Source organism: Phascolarctos cinereus, unplaced genomic scaffold (genome assembly GCF_003287225.1).
Source record: "Phascolarctos cinereus isolate Bilbo 61053 unplaced genomic scaffold, phaCin_HiC Scaffold_2;HRSCAF=192, whole genome shotgun sequence".
Taxonomy (NCBI): Eukaryota; Metazoa; Chordata; class Mammalia; order Diprotodontia; family Phascolarctidae; genus Phascolarctos; species Phascolarctos cinereus.
The window spans coordinates 21,053,731-21,071,624 of record NW_027555625.1 but is presented as its reverse complement, the minus strand read 5'-3'; the positions used below and the strand labels follow the sequence as shown (position 1 = coordinate 21,071,624).

At 44.2% G+C, this 17,894-nt stretch overlaps 1 protein-coding gene across 1 annotated transcript; it reads left to right on the top strand.

Moving 5' to 3' along the window:
• The first annotated feature begins 217 nt into the window (after positions 1–217).
• On the top strand, positions 218–10,266 carry CLEC4F (C-type lectin domain family 4 member F). Its single transcript, XM_021001145.2, is given in 8 exon segments — positions 218–384; positions 1,599–1,703; positions 3,441–3,590; positions 3,593–4,038; positions 4,040–4,631; positions 5,105–5,256; positions 6,050–6,168; positions 9,864–10,266. Coding segments are annotated over 8 exon segments (1,926 nt in total). The 5' UTR covers positions 218–221; the 3' UTR covers positions 10,063–10,266.
• The last annotated feature ends 7,628 nt before the right edge of the window (positions 10,267–17,894 follow it).

Sequence of the window (17,894 nt, the reverse complement as noted above, 5' to 3'; positions counted from 1 at the left end):
GACCACTCAGTCTCAGTCTCCTGTACTGGGTTTTCATCCAGTTCATGCTCACTAACTGTGAGCATCCCACAGGATTCTGTTCACCCTCAGTCATCTCATCAGCTCCCATGCTTTCATTATCATCTTTATGTTAAGGATTTTCAGATCTGCTTAGCCAGCTCAACCTCCCTGCTGACCTCCAGTCTCTCATCTCCAACTGCTTTTCAGATATCTGGAACTGGATGTCCTGTAGGCACCTTCAACTCAACACAACCAGAGCTGAACTCATCATTCTTCCACCCAAACCCTCCCATCTTCCCAACTGCTTTATTATTAGCGAGGGCACTGCTATCCTCCCAGCTCTTCAGACTCATAATCTAGATGTTATCATGGACTCCTCCTCAGGTTTGTCATGTGGAAAATAGGGATAATAATAGCTATCTCTTATCTTCCACTTCCAATCAGTTGCAAGTCCTGTTGAATCTCCCTTTGCAACTCTCTTGAATATGCTTCCTTCTCTCCTCTGACACTGTCCCCACCCTGGTGTAGACCCTCATCACCTCATGCCTGGATTACTTCAATACCTTTAGTCTTTCCCTACTCCAGTCCATCTTCCAGTCAGCCACCAAAGTGATTTTCCTAAAGCTCAGGTCCAGCCATATCACCCCCTACCTTACAAACTCCAGGGGCTCCAGGACCAAGGACAAAATCCTTTGGTTGACATTCCAAGCCTTTTGTAACCCTCACCCATCCTCCACACGCTTACGGTCGTCTTATTCTTTATTCCTCTCCAGGTACTCTGTGAACCAGTGACCCTGGCCTCCTGACTATTCCTCAGCTCCATCTCCTGATTCTGGGCATACTCTCTGGCTGCCCCCACGTCTGGGATGCTCCCTCTGCTCTTCTGCCTACCTGCTTCTCTGGTTTCCTTCGTGTCCTAGCTACAATCCCTCTTTCTACAAGAAACCTTTTCCAATCCCCATTAATCTCATAGCCTTTCCTCTGTTGATTATCTCCAATTTGTCTTGTCCATGGCTCGTTTGTATATAGTTGTTTGTAGATTGCCTTTCCCACTGGATTCTGAGCTCCTTCCGAACAAGTACTGGCTTTAGCTTCCTTTATATTCCCAGCATTTAGCACATTGCCTGGCATACAGTGAGCACTCAATAAATGTTGATTGACCCTTCCAACTCAAACATACGATGTGGTTTTTTTAAATTTTATAAATGAGAGGCAGTGCAGCACGGCAACTGATGTATTAGCCTTAGAGCCAAGGACGCCTCCATTGACGTTCTGCCTCCAACACACACTTGCTGTGTGCCTGGGCAACTTATTTACTGAGCCCCTCCAAGTCTCAGTGCCTTCATCTATAAAATCAGTGACAACCTGTAGTGTTTCCTTCATGGAGCTGTTATGAATATCAAATTCCAAGGATTGCCATCAGAGGAATACTTCACAATTGAGGCTCGTATCTTTTTCAAAGAATGATTTACCTCAATGGAGAAGGAAGCAGGGAAGATGATCTTATCTTCATTCCACAACTGAGGAAATTGAGGGCTGGGGAACTGTCCAAGGTCACAGAACAAATGCTTTCCTGAGACACTGCTCTCTTTCTTCAGGTCTGTACTCCAAGACCAAGGAAATCTCATCCCTCAGGACATCAAGGATGGTTTTAGTTATCCTCATCTGTCTGATCATAACTCTGGTGGCTACTATTGTTGTGTGTAAGTTTCTAGGAGCTTTGGACTTTGGGCCTTACTGGCCCTCCCTTGGGCAGCTAGTTGGCACAGTGGATAGAGTGCCAGGCCTGGAGTCAGGAAAACTCATGTTCCTGAGTTCAAATCTGGCCTCCGACATTTACTAGCTGTGTGACCCTGGGCAAGTCACTTAACCTTTTTTGCCTCCGTTTCCTCATCTGTAAAATGAGCTGGAGAAGGAAATGGCAAGCCATTCCAGTATCTTTGACAAGGAAACCCCAAATGGAGTCATAGAGCTGGACACAATTGAAATGACTGAACAACAACAATGGCCCTCCCTTTGCCCCTCTCCTGTAAACATCCCACCCCCTCCCCAAATGTGGTCTTGTCTAGGCTTCTCTCAACCTGAGAGAACTCTTCCTCTTCACCTTCCCATCAGCTTTTGAGATGGCCACGAGTTCAGCTCTGAAAGATCTATGCCCCCCAAGGGGTACCATCTATAGTCTCAAGATAAGTACTTTCCCCATTTCCCCTAAGCCTGAAGTACCCAGGGGCATTCAGTACTTAGGTTGATGCCTCTAGACTTAGAGTCTAGAATACCTAATTTCAAATTGTACCCCACACACTTACTAGTTGTGTGGCCCTAGTCAAGTGCTCTAACTTTTCTGTGCCTCAGTTTCCTCATATGTGATGTAGAGCTAATAATAGCACCTACTTCACAGTATTGTTGTGATGCTCAAATGAAATAATATATGGAAAGTGCTACGTAAATGTTAACTTTTTATTGGGAGAAATCTCTCTTGCATTCACCTTTCTAATCCTTGCTAGGGTTGGAACAATTGTTTCTTGCTATCTTACAATTCTCAGAACAGCTATAATAACCTAAGAATATGGTTTTGCAGAATTTGCAGAATTTTGCAGATTTGCAGAAATAGTTGTCCTTGAATTGTCTCACATCACAGAGTATGAGTGAGAATGATACCCAATGGCCATTCTCTAAACCAAATGAGTGGCTGCACCAATAAGCCTAGAAAGGAGGCAATTACTAGCCCTCAATGTTTTGTCCCTCCACTCCTTTACATAAAAATGGTGGAATTCACTGAACCACTGTGCCTCAGTTTCCTCCTCTATGACGTGAAGAGGTTGGATTCAATGGCCTCTACCGTCTCTTCTAACTCTACATTTATGATCATACGAGCCTTCAAAGGTCATCTGTCCTAACCCTCTGCCTTTACCAATATTAACATTGACCCAAATAGCCAGAGCTTAAAGGGACCAGACATAGGACCAAAAGAAAATATCTTCTTTTCCTTTTCCTTCTTCCCCACTACTAGAGTTAGGTCATTGTATGTAGGTGACCATAATATTAGCCTAATGACCTGGGAAAAAGAAGAGACTGTGACAAGACCCTAGAGGCTGAATCACCTGCTAGGTGGCCCTAAGCCAACCCAAATCCCCAGGGTCATTCACCCACCTGGCCTGGGCACGTATTGCTTATCACAGTACATTTGCAACCTCGGGATTTATGAAGCTGTTTTTAATTTGAGTCAATCCTGAAGTTGAGTTTGCTGCCACAAGGTGGCAGTGGTGGCTCTTTAGGCAGGACCAAGTGCATCAGACTGGACTTCTGCCAGGTTATTCAAAACACACACACACACACACACACACACACACACACTGTGGGGAGGGAAGGGGATGGGGTTCACATCCTTCAGATAATCCTAATTCTTTCCAGCTCTAACCTTATAATCTTGCTCTCTCCAGATTTCCAACTATTCAGTCCAATTTTCAAGTTTGGTTCTAAGAATATTAGCACCTGGAATGCTGAATTCCAGATGCTTAAAAATGGCCTGGAAAATGCAAGCGTCTTAAATTCCCAGACCCTGGTGACAAGAGGCAGTTTGGGCAATGCTAGTATGAGATCCAGATGTTAAAAGAAGGTCTGAAAAACACCAGCACTCAGACACAGGCGACACATGAAAGTTTGAGGAGCATCGGTACTCAGCTCCAGATGTTAAGAAAAGAAATGGAGGAGGTCAGTGCCTTAAATTCACAGACTCAAAGGCTAGATGGTCAGCTGGGAAATGCTACTGTGGAGATCCAGATGATAAAAAGAAGTCTAAAGAATGTTGATACCTTAAAATCCCAGTCCCAGATGCTAAGCCATGATCTAGAAAAGGCCAGTGGAGAGATAAAGACTTTAAAGAGAGATCTAGAAAATGCAAGTGTTTTATATTCCCTGACTCAGATCTTACAAAGTGGTCTAGAACTTTCCAATGCTGAAATCCAGATGTTAAAAACTAATTTGGAGGGCAACAGCACCTTAAGGACCCAGAGCCAAATGTTACGAGGCAATTTGGAAAAAAAACAATGCTGAGTTGCAAAGACTGAAAAAAGGTTTGGAAGATGCTAACACTCTTCATGCCCAGGCCCAGGTGTTAAGAAATTTGGAAAGCACCAATGCTGAGATCCAGGTATTAAGTAAACATTTGGAAAAGACCAATGCTGAAGTCCAGATGTTAAAAATGGGTCTAGGAAATGCCAATATTCAGGCACAGGTAGCAAATAGCAGCCTGAAGAATGTCAGTGATCAGATCCACATGTTAAAAGGAGATTTGGGGTCTATCAGTACCTTGAAGTCAGAGGTCCAGCTATTGAAAAGTCATTTGGAAAGAGCTAACAAAGAGATCCAGATGCTGAAAGAGGATCTGAAGAATGCCAACACCTTAGCTTCCCAAATCCAGACCTTAACCAAAGAATTAGCAAAAGCCAATGATGAGATCCAGAGGCTAAAGCCACTTTTACAAAGAGCAAGCCAGATCCTGGGATTAAGAAGTGACTTGAACAAAGTCAATGTAGAGATACAGAAGGCTGGTGGCAGTACTCTAAATGATGAAATCCTGAAGTTAAAAAGCCAGCTAGAGACAGTAACCCAGCAACAGCAAATGGTGCAAGGTAAGTAACAGCTGGGGTGGGAGGGGGGAGTCCTTAGTCAAGGGAAGGGAGTTCAGAAGGGGCTCAGAGCAAAGTCCTACCAAGTCAAGGTGAGGAGAGAAGAGAGGGCTCTCCAGACACAGTCCTAATAGAAGAAATGCAAGTGCTTTACATTGCCATGGGAGAAAAGGACAGGTATTATAGAGGGCTATTTCAGGCTGATAGACCCCAAATCTCCTTTTAACATGTGGATCTGATCACTGGCATTCTTCAGGCTGCTATTTGCTACCTGTGCCTGAATATTGGCATTTCCTAGACCCAGGTGGCTCAACAATCCAAGGTGTGGAAAGCCCCGATGTTGAGAGAAGTTCCAGAATAAAACAGTGGGAGAGGTTTGGAAGTCAAGAGTCTAGGAAGAATGGGAAGATCACCTCCTCAGTATCCAGTCTCAGAAACGCTTCATTTGCTCTATTCCCTCCTCTCTCTTCTCCTAGAGCGCTTCCTGCGGCTAATAATCCAAGGCTGGCACTTCTACGAGGGGAACGCATACTACTTGTCAATCACCAAAAAGTCTTGGGATGAGGCTGAGGAGTTCTGTGTGTCCCACGACTCTCACCTGGCCTCAGTGACCTCGGAGGAAGAACAGGTCAGTGCCCTTAAAAGGGATCTAAGTTTCCTGAGCTGTAAATGTTGAGAATTGTACTGGATCATTTCTAAGACCCTCTTGGACCTCACATCTGTGCCCTAAGGTCCCTTTTAGCTCTGACATTCTTCGGTTCCTCAGAAAGACTGAGGGAGTGAGAGTATAGGAGGGAGGGGGGATGGAGACAAGGGACTGATGTGTCTTGGGACAGCCAAGCTCTCCAAGAGGAAGCCATTCACCTTGAAAAAGAAAATGCTGGAGTCTTTAATGAGGGGACTCTGGACTCTGGCTCAGGACAAAACCAGACAAGGGTGGTGAGATCAGGAGCTGAGTGTCCAGTGGGCAAAGGAAACAGGACCCTCTGTTTCTGAGGTCTAGGGTATCAAGAAAGGACATACCAGACATCTTTTCCTTCAGTCCTTAGGCCCTAAGGACACATACACATATACATACACATACACATACACATTTTATTCCTGCAACAAGCATTTATTATATCCTAGAGACTGTGTTATGTGCTGAAGATAAAAAATAAACCAGCCTCTGCTCTCAATGAATATATATTCTATGGACGGAAATCAGTATGTGCAAAGATCTCTCTCTCTCTCTCTCTCTCTCTCTCTCTCTCTCTCTCTCTCTCTCTCTCTCTCTCTCTTCTATATCTCTCTATATCTATTTATAGATATTGATAGATATATCTATATCTCTCTATATTCTCTCTCTAAGTAAATGCAGAATAATTGTGTTGGGTGTGGGGTTAGTCATTACAATTCTAACCATTAATTCCTCTCTGTAGGAGTTTCTGGTAAAGGCAACAAATGGAGTTTATCACTGGATAGGCCTGACAGACAAAGGAACTGAAGGCATCTGGCATTGGGTAGATGGAACTCCTTATAACAGTGCCAAAAGCAAAGGGTGAGTCCAATGTGTCTGCACAGCTCCATAAAGAGCTTATTCCAGGTAGACCAAGGCCAGATATATCATGAGGGGGGATCCATGATGTGTGTGTGTGTCTCCAAATAACAAAGGTTAGGATAAGGTTTAATTTCTGGGGCTCAGAGAAAGCCTAGAAATCTTCCTGTTTGGTCTGACTCCATCTGAGCATCTAGCCTTCACAGAGACCCTACTAGTACCATATGATCTGAACATAAACTCAGGATATCTGGGTTCAAGTTGTTCCAGTGGTATGACTTTCAACACATCAATATGTCTCTGAGTGTGTTTGTTCATCCATAAAATAGTGGGATGGGGGAGAAACAACAACCTCTATATGGTGGGGGTCATCAGGAGAGCCCCCCCATATCTTCCAGACTCAGATACTTCCTATGAAGCTAAGCCTACATGCTGCCACTTCTGAAAAGCCCTATGTTCAAGCCCCTTGCTTAAGGACATGGCTCCAGGTTGGTCCCCAAGGTCCAACTGGTCATTTGGGACTGAATCAAAGATGATTGGTGATGGGGCAAGAAGATCCTGCCTGCTCAGTAAACAGTAAAAGGAGAAACAATTTCCATTCTCACTGTTTCTTCCTCCCTTTTGAATGTATGTCTTGGGACTCCTTGGGATTCTGGAATCTTTTCCTTGGACCTCCTCATAGGAGTAGGGAGGATTTCCCTCTCCTTAGCTGTGACTGTGGTAGCTATATGTTATGACAATGAGAACATCAGCTTGTCTAGATGAGTCTGAGACCAGGTTTTCGGTCCTTGGTGGTCTCTTCTGCTTTGAATTTCTTTCGCTGAACAAAAAAGCCTGCTCAACAATCCTGAGATGGAGGTTTCTAGCCTTGGTGGAAATCTCATGACTTCATACAGTCAGGAGTTTCTGGGTACTGTTGAGCATTAAGAGGTGTTTTTTTTAAGGTATAGACATTTTTATTTTTTATTTTTTTAAAGTTATACATATGTAATCATGCAAAACATATCCATAAGAGTCATGTTGTAAAAGAAAACATAGACCAAAAACTAAAAACCCCAAGAAAAATAAAGAAAGCAAAAAAAGAGAAATGCTTCAATCTGTATTCAGACACCATCAGTTCTTCCTCTGGGGCTGGATAGTATTTTTCACCATAAGTCCTTCAGAGTTAGATCGTTGTATTGCTGAGAATAGCTAAGTCAATCACAGCTGATCATTTTACAATATTGCTATTTGTACACAGTACATTTCACTTTACTGCCCATGCAGGTCTTTCCAGCATTCTGAGAGCATCCTGCTCATCATTTCTTATAGTACAATAATATTCCCTAATCACATACCACAACTTGTTCAACCATTCCCTAACTGATGGGCATCCCCTCAATTTTTAATTCTTTGCCCCCAAAAAGAGATGTTACAAATATTTTTGTACACGTCAGTCCTTTTTCTCTTTGGTTTTTTATCTCTTTCGGGATATAGACCTAGTAGTGGTATTGCTAGATCAAAGGGTATGCATGGTTTTATAGCTTTTTGGGCATAGTTCCTAACTGAACAGGTGCTTGTCAGAAGAACCATATCCTTTCTAAGGACTTGAGATCCAGCCTCAGACTCACCCAAGCAAACACATGTCCTCACTGCCATGGGAGAACAGCCATTATAATTGCTACTATGGAGGGAGAAAGGAAAGAAATTCTCCCCATTTGCACCAGGAAACCCAAGGAAGAGCAGAGAGTCCCAAGCCGTGAATTCAAAAGAGAGGAAGGGAAGGCAAGAGCAGAAGATATTTCTCTTTTTGAAGTCTACCAAGTGGGCATCTCTTCCCTCTCAGGAACCAATCATCTTTGGCATAACCCTCACCTGCCCTGCACCTCACCCCTTGCTCCAGGGAATGATCAGGAGCTTGGACATTTCCTAGAGTGAAAGGCCATGCACTCACAGGGCTCACCCTTTGGAGCCAGAGTACAGTGTGCAGTACTGTATGGTACCGGACAAAGTACAGCCAGAGTATAGTAACAGTCTGCTCCATGGGAAGAGTCCCAGTCCAGCAGATCGGAAAACTCCTTTGCTTACCTCTATTACATCTCCACTCCCCACTGCACTAGGTTGCTGAGGAAAAAGCACTTCAAGTGTTACAGAAATGTAAGTCATATTATCCTTCAGTCACAAGCATTTATTAAGCACCTACTCTGTGTCAGGCACCGTGCTAAGTACCAGGGAGACAAAGAAAGACAAAAGACAGTCCCTGTTCTCAAAGTAGTCTAATGGGAGAGGCAACGTGCAGACAACTACGTACAAACAAGCCATAGACATGCTAAACTGGGGATGATTAGCAGAGGCAGGGCACTAAGATTAACGAGGACTAGAAAAGGCTGCTCGCTGAAGGAAGCCAGGGAAAGTCAGAGGTGCAGATGAGGAGGAAAGACTTTCAGGCACGGGAGATCGCTACGGAAAATACTTACAGGTGAGAGTTGGAGGGTCTTGTTTGAGGAACAGCAAGAATCACAGAGTGAGGGTGGGGGAGGGAAGGAAAGCAGCTGTAGGATGAAAGAAAATTGGGGAGATGGGGGTTACGAAGGTCTTCGAATGCCAAGCAGACGCCTGATTTTATGTTTGATCCTGGAGGCAATAGGAAGCCTCTTGGAATTTACTGAACGGGAGGGGAACGTGGAGGTGATATGGTCACATCTGCATTGTAGGAAGATGGATTTAGCACCTGAGTGGAGGATGGAGTCGGGAGAGACTTGTGGCTAGAATATCAGCCTGAAAGCTACTGCAAGTAATTCACACATGAGGTAATGAGGGTAGGGGCAGCATCAGAGGAGTATTTGAGAGACGGTGTGAAGGTAGGAAATGGTGAGACCTGACAACAGATTGGATGTGGGGGTTGAGAGAGAGAGAGGATTAGAGGAGGACACGTTGGTTGGAAGCCTGATAACTGGGAGGATGGTGGTGCCCTCATCAGCAATAGGGACGTTAGGAAGAAAGGAGAATATTGGTGAAAGAGGAATACCATTTTAGATGTGTCAGATTTAAGATGTCTGTGGGACCCAGTTCAAGACGTCCAATGTGAAATTGAATGCATGAGACTGGAGGTCAGGAGAGAAATCAGAGCAGGACAGGCAGATCTGCAAATCATCAGCATAGAGATAATGTAATCCCAGGGAACTGATGAGAAAGCCGAGTGAAACAATAGGAGAAAAGGAGAGGAGAGGAGGAGGGGAGGAGGAGGGTCTCCTCCACCCGGCCATCAGCAAACATTTATTATGTGACTGTTTTGTGTCAGACTCTGCTAGGGGTACAAGAATCAAAACAAAAGTCCCTACCCTAATGATGCTTACATTTAAACATGGTAAACAACATACCCATATGTAGGTATTCAAAATAGATATGAGGTTCCCTTGGTGGGTGGAAAGGCACTAACAGCCAGAGAGACTAGAAAAGTTATTTATTAAGAGCTTTCTGTGTGGACCCCCAAAGAGTAATACAAGCAGTTTCTCACAGGTGAGGCATTCATGTCCCCATTCGTGATAGGGTCGCCATCCCGTACTCTCATCCATCTTTCTCTCTCCCCACCACAATCCAGGGCCTTCTATACTCAGATAAGAAGCGTCATGCAGATGGATCAACTTCCTTTCAAATCAGTTACAAGTAACCCCAATTTTTCCACTTCCTCTTGATAAAACAAAGATTTTTCTTTCCAGGTTTTGGAACAAGAAGCAACCAGACAACTGGAACCATGGCAACGGGATACAAGAAGACTGTGTCCATTCTATGGAGAAGTGGAATGACATGATATGTCAGGCACCTTATCCCTGGATTTGCAAGAAGGTGCTATACCCAACCAGGGGCTTCAATCTCTTCCCCACCCTCATCCCCAGCAATCTGCCAACAAAGGAGTAATCAGGCTTTTACTTCTTCCACCACGATTTCAATTATTTTCTCAAAAACCTAGGAAAAACCTAAATTCTAGAGATGTTGAACTTGGAGTCATTGTGACCTCAGATGTTTACTGTAACCCTGATCCAGACATTTAATTACTCTGTGCCTCAGTTTCTCCATCTGTAAAATAAAGGAGTGGGATTTCACTCTATGTGAACAGCTCTACATTCACGACCTTGAATCAAATCAAGCCTACCCACTCTGTGACCACCACAGCTCACATAGCTTTCTCCCTTTTCCAAGCTCCTATTGGTGTATGCTGAATTTTATCTATTTTTTTTGGTACTCACTGTTACAATATTGTACCATCATTTTCTGTTTCACACATGCCTATCTCATCCCTCAACCAAACTATGAGCCCTGGCAAGGCTGGGCTCCAGCCTGAGACCACGTCTGAGATTCTAGATTCTGTCCCTAAAATGCCTTTCACAGTGCCTTGTATACATAGATACACAATAAATATTTACTAATCCATTGAGCAATTTAGAATATTCCCATAAGGCCTTTCCTCATACTTACCTCCTCTCCCTACCTCCAAATTGGCATGCCCTCAGCCCTTGGAATTCTCATTATCCCACTGATTATCTACATTAAGACTTAGCCTTGGGGCAGCTAGGTTACCAGTGGTTAGAGCACCAGCCCTGGAGTCAGGATGACCTGAGTTAAAATCCGGCCTCAGATGCTTGACTATCTGTGTGACCCTGGGCAAGTCACTTAACTCCATTGCCTAGCCAAAACAATAAAAAACTTAAAAAAAAAAGACTTAGCCTTGAGTATAAGAAACCCCATGCCCTGACCCCTTGTAGATGCTTGGTCAGTTTCACAAGATTATGTCCCTGTAATAGTTATCACTATTCCCAGAAAATCATCTCAGTGACTCTGGTCTTGCCTCCTAGCATCCCTAGGACGTGATTCAGTCTCAGTTGATTTGATTGGCTTGGGCTATTCTTATGGATTGGAGACAACCCCTTGGCCTAGGGTAGATGGACTCCCCCAAATCAGTCACCAAGCAGTGAGTCAATCCCAGGGAGCTACTGAGGGCAACCACAGAGAGACAGTGGCTGAGCCTCCCAAACATGTGGTCCATGTGGCTGTGTGGAAGCATGGGCTTCACCATGCTCCCCTTATGCCTCCCCCCAGATCTGCTCTTAGCTCTGCTTGGCTTCTGTATTGACTAACTCTAGATGGTAGGTCTGCCTGGCCTAGGCACCTAAGTCCACCAAGTAAATGAGACTCTAGCGATCCACTCTCTACTTGCACATTGGAGAGGAGTTGCCTTCTTCCTTCTCCAGTGTGGAGTTACACACACACACACACACACACACACACACACACAGGTCCAAGGAAAGAACAGGTTAGTCAAGATGCCGGACATAGAACTCAGGATGTGGCTTGAGCTGAGCATGGGATTTGCAGTCTGAAGACCTTAGCCCACATCATAGCTTGGCCACTTAGGAGCTACATGACCTTAAGCAAGTCACTTAACCTCTATCATCAAATGAAAAGGTTCAACTAAATGATCTCCACAATCCACCTCAATTCTATTATATGTTCTATAATACCACACCCTTAATTAAGTCAACAAGCATTTATTAAGCACTTACTATATGCCAGGCACTGTGTTAATTACTGAGAATACAAAATACAAGCAGAAAGAAAGACAGTCCCTGCCTTGGAAGAGCTTACATTCCTAATGGGGGAAAGTACACATAAAAGACAGCTGAAAAGCAGAGATGAGGGTATCCAGAGAAGGAGAAAGTCCATGAGAGTCTGGAATACAGTCTGGAAAGGAACACCAATGTGTCTAGCTCAGGTCTCCTCCTTCAAATGGAGGTTCTGGGAGAAAGCAGTTGATTAGAGGAGAAAGCTGAAGCAGCAGAAGATCCTTCCAATGGGTGAGGTCCAGGGGTAGCCTGGACTTCCAGCCTCATCCTGGGCATTGTAGCCAAAGACCAGGGGAGTTAGGAGTGTGATGGAGGCAGGATTTGAACTCATTATCTCTGATACTCTCAGGCAATGCTCTTTCTACTGATGAACAGCTTGCAGATGTATTAGCTATGTTGTTGTCAAGTTTCTAGATATCTCTAAATAGCTCTAGGATAAATGGAATTCCTCACATTTTACAGCACAAATCAGAGTGGCCATATAGCAATTGCAGTCATGGAGGGGATCATTCAGAGGCAAACAACACCAGCCTTGATTCAAATCTCATGCTAGGCAATGGGGTGAAGTGACTTGCCCAGGGTCACACAGCTAGTGAGTGTCAAGTGTCTGAGGCCCAATTTGAACTCAGATCCCCCGGACTGCAGGGCCAGTGCTCTATCCACTGTGCCACCTAGCTGCCCCCATGGAGATACTTTATACATGACCATTTATAATGCACTTTGCAAACCTTAAAGCACTGTAAGCATGGTAGCTATTATTATTATTACTATCCTTACTATTATTATTATGACTATTAATTTCCTCCAAATTCAATGTGGCTATTTGTGGGTGATAACTATCTAAATCATAGCCCAATGACTTGAGCGTCCACCCAATGTGTTACTGTATGTAAAAAAAAAAAAAGATACACAGATCCAAGAGCAAAATCTATTAGGCATGATACAATGTAGAAAAATAAAGAGAATTAAGAAGTAAAACAAAGATTTTTTTTTTTGGGTAGGCAATGGGGTTAAGTGACTTGCCCAGGATCACACAGCTAGTGTTATGTGTCTGGGGCTGGATTTGAACTCAGGTCCTCCTGACTCCAAGGCTGGAGCTCTTTCCACTGTACCACCTCACTGCCTCTGAAGTAAAACATTCTTGACATCCATGTGTAAACCGTGTACACCTCCAGGAGATTTGTAGTCTAATTCTCCGTCATTTCTTCTAAATCTTCTGGTCAATAGTGGAAGGTCACACTCAATTCGCAATTCACTGTCCCAGTGGGAGACACTTAGAGTGTGGTACAGTTAACTTCTAGGAGTCTTTCCCTGAGTCCCTTGGGACAGGCTGAAGAATGGCTGAAAGTGGGGCACAGTGGATAGAGCTCTGGCCTTGGAGTCAGGAGGACCTGGGTTCAAATCAGGTCTCAAATACTTGACGCTTACTAGCTGTGTGACCTTGGGCAAGTCACTTAGCCCCAACTGCCAAGCCAAAAAAAAAAAAAAGAAGAAGAAGAAGAATGACTGAAAGCCCTGATCTCTGCCCTACAAGTCACCATAACATTCCAAGTGGATGCCAGATGCCACAACAGCCATCCCACATAGCCATCTTCGATTATCTGTCCCAAACATAATTTTCTTCTTCTCACATCAGTCCATTAATCACCCCCATAGTCTCTGAAATTCTACCTTATAAAATTTCCACCTGCTAGAGCATCCTTGACAATCAGAGTCCTGTCCTGGTGACATCACTAGGCTGTGGGTTGGTGCACAGGCCAAGCATTGTGGCAAATGAGGTCCTATGGAGATGTCCCTCACACCCAGGAAACACAAGTTTCTGACCCACCCGAGCGTCTGCCCATCTTTTCATTTGAATACATGATCTTGAGTAGATTGGACTCAGTGACTGATGAAATCCCTCCCAACTATCAAATTCTGGGATTGTGAGATTCTGTCAAAGTTATTCCCCTTATTCGGGAGTCAGTTTCCTCATGTTTAAAATAGGAGAGTGGACTCATTGAACTCTAAGGACCCTTTAAGCTATGCTGTTCTATGATCCCTCCCCCATTCCCAGTCATAGAACATCAGACCATGAAGGGACCTTAGAGATCATATAGCCCAAGTACTTCATTTTTAAAAGCAAGGAAATGAGGCCTAGAGAGAGAGGAAGTGATTTGCCTGAGGTCACCCAGCTAGCAAAGAGCAAAGACAAGATTTGACCTGGCTCCTCTCACTCGAAATTCAGCACTTTTTTCTAGCTCCTGACCCCTGTTTTTATATTGGATGAGGGCATTCCACTCCCTAGCCTTCCCATCCCAACCTGGGTGGGCAAGCCCCTTGGGCTCAGCCATTTCTTGCCACAGCACCCCACTAATCTTCTACATTCATGCCTCGGTGAGAGGCAACTTCACTCTCATGGGGAAAAGACCTATCTTTTTCAAGACTCAGGGAGAGTTTCTGTATCCCTAAAGCCTCCAGCTTTTCTCCCCGTCCCCTAATCTTTATGCATGAAAACCAAATGGCTAGAGAATTCTCCAATGGGGTTTAGTTCATTCATCTATGCCAACTCTCAGGACTGAACACATTTTGTCTGGGCCTGACTTAAGGCCCTCTATGATATGACCCATCCTGCTTATCCCATCTTTGTCCTACCATATACATTAGCCCATTGGAGAGGGTGATCAGTACTCAGGTTCAATGATTATATGAGTTACAAAGAGAGACCCCTTCACCCCAACTAATGAATATAATGCCTGAAGGCTCCGATGCAGGGAGCGCCATTAGCCTTGTATCTCATTCCAGACCTTAGCTTCCCAATTCTGAGGTACATATAAGGGGGCATCATTCCGGAATTTTAAAGCAGTTGACTGGCTATTATTCCTTTGATGAATGAACATTGTCTCTTCACAAGCTCATAAGGTCATAGATTTTGAGCAGTAAGGGGCTTCAGAGATAATCTAGTCCAATCCTCTCATTTTACAGATAAGGAAACTGAGGACAAAGATGTCAAGGACATTACAATAGCCTTCTGGCTGGTCTCCCGGCCTCCAGTTTTTCCTCGCTCCAGTCCATCCTCCATTGAGCTGTCAAATTGATACTCCTAGAGCACAGGTCTGACTGTATCAGCTCTCCCCATGATACAATAAACTCTAGGGGCTCTCTATTACTTCCTGAATCAAATATAAACTCCTCCATTTGGTTTTTAAAGCCTTTCATCACCTGTCCCCTTTCTAACTTCTAACTTTCCAGCCTCCCTTTCACATACTCTGCCATCCAGTGACATTGGGCCTCCTCAAACACATACAAGACACTCCATCTCTGGACTCTGCATATTTTCATTGGCTGTCCACGATGCCTGGGACTCTCTTCCTTCTCATCTCCATCTCCTGACTTCCTTCAAACCTTACCTCCTACAAGAAGCCTTTCCTTGTCTCCCTTAAGCTAGTCCTCCCACCATGGGTCTCTCCCATTTTTCCTAAATCTGTCTTGTTGCCATGTAGTTCTGTCAGATTGTACCTCCCAGGGCAGCCAGGTGACAGAGTGGATAGCGCACCGGCCCTGAAGTCAGGAGGACCTGAGTTCAAATCCAGCCTCAGACCAAATACTTGACACGTACTAGCTGTGTGACCTTGGGCAAGTCACTTAACCTCGATTGCTTCACTAAAAAAATATATATATATAACTATATATCTATATATCTATATATATAGATATATAGTATCTCCCATTAGAATGTAAGTTCTTTAGAAGAAGGGAGTGGTTTTGGTCTTTCTTTGCATCCCCAGTGCTTAGCAAAGTGCCTGGCATATAGTAGGTGCTTAATAAATGCTTGTTGCTTCCTTGTTGGGATTTGAACAAGGTCACATAGCTAGGTTACTTCCCTTTAACAAAATTTTCCTCTATGATTATGAACTGCTAGCTCATTAGTGAGGAGTCATTCTCAGGATACCATGAGTTGCCATGCATTTTTCCAACAATCTCCTACATGAAAGCTATGAACCATGAGATCAAAACAAATTCTCTTGTAATATACTCAGGTCCTTGGTGTCCTGAGAGGGTCTAGGACAGAAGAGTTACATACAAACAAAACCACAGTATAAAATCCTACATGATTTGTACATCAAAGACAAAAGCTCTGTGTGAGACCAGAGTCAGGAGAGAACACTTGATATCTTTCCCCTTGCCCTCACGCAGGCTCCCTTTACTCCTCTCTCCACTACACAATTATTGGAGGGTTGTAGCTTCAAGGTGGAATCTTGAAGGGAAACAGGGAAATGAAAAGGCAGAGGCAAGCAGGGACAGGATTCCATGTGTAAAGATAGGGCTGAAACTTACCCCATTTTTCCTTTGATAACTTAACTAGGTGAGCTCTTTAGACTAAATGGGAAAAATCCTCTGAAATGGAGTAATATTGCACCAGAATCATGTTGGGGTGGGACAAGGACTTGGCCCCAGCCAGCCTATAAATCATTAAGCTATGGCAATCCTCTCACATCTCCTTAACTGATTTACTATTCTACACACCACAGCAGGTGATACCCTTTGTACCTTATGTACCCTTCCAACCCTTTGCATCCCTCCTCAAACCTCCTATGGCTCCTCATCCTGCCTCTTTCTCAACTGAGAATCTTACCTTATATCTCACTAAGAAAAATGGAAGCTATTTGCTGAGAGCTCCCTCTTCTCTCCTCCTTAACTCAAGTCATTCAGATGCCTTTGGACACTATCTCGCCCTTCAGCCCTGTCTCATATGGAGGAGTACATGGCCCTTCCTCTTCCCCTTCTCCTACAGGCAAATCTCTCTACATGCACAAATCATCTTATTCCTTCCCATCATCTCCAGCAGGTTGCCCCTTCTGTCATCTCTACTCTTTCATTAAACTTCATTCTCTCCCGGACTGTTGCCTGCATCCCTGCTGCCTACAAACATGTCCATGTCTCCCACACCTTAAAAAATCTCACTCAACCTGTCCATCCCTACCAGCTTTCATCCTACATCTTTTCTCCCTTTTGTGACTAAACTCTTTGAGAAAGCCAGCTAAACAGATGCCTCCGCTTCTTTTCCCCTCACTCTCCTCTTAACTCTCTGGAGTCTGGCTTCCTACCTCATCATCCTCCTGAAATTCACTCTCTACGGAGTTACCAGTGATATCTAAATTGAAGAACCTAACTGCCTTTTCTCAATCCTATACTTGACTTCTCTGTGACCTTTGGCCCAGTCACTCACTCTCTTCTCCCTGACACTCTCTTCTGGTCCTCCTCTTGCCTGTCTGAACTCTCCTCAGGCTTCTTTGCTGAATCTTCTTCGTGGTCACATCCACTAACCGTGGGGATCCCCAAGGCTCTGTCCTGGTCCCTCTTCTTTTATGCCTTCTATATCATCTCATTTGGTGATCTCATCAATTCCCATGGAGTCAGTTATCGCCTCTAGGCAGATGAATCTCAGATTTATGTATCCAGCCCCTCTCTGCTGACCTCCAGTCTCACATCTCCAGCTTTATATTGGACATCTCAAACTGCATGTCCTATAGGCATCTTAAACTCAATGTATCCAAAAAGGACCTTATTACCTCTTCATCCCCAAACATCCCTTCTTCTTAACTTCCCTTTTGCTGTTGAGGCCACCAACATCCTCCTGGTCACCCAGGCTTACAACCTGGGGATCATCCTCAACTCCTCACTTTTACCTCACTTCCATATCTATTCCATTGTCAAGGCCTATTGAGTCCACCTTCACGTTGCTTGTATACACCATCTTCTCTCCTCTGACACTACTACCACGATGGTGCAGATCGTTACCACTTTATACCTGCGCCTCTGTCGTAGTCTCTTTTTAATCAATCGTTGGACACCTAAGTGCTGATGACACACTAGGCGTTGTACCAGGTATACAAAGAAGAAAGGAAATATGATCCCTGCCCTCATGGAGCTGACATTCTATAGGAGAAAACAACATGTGCACATACAAGTAAATACAAAATATGTATGAAATCAACACAGGGTCATTAAGTGCCTACTGTGTGCAAGGCACAGGGCTCATGCTGAAGATACAATTGCTACAGTCTTCTGAATGATCTCCCTGCCTCAAATCAACAAGCATTTATTAAACACCTGCTGTGTGCCAGACACTATACTAAGCTATGTGCA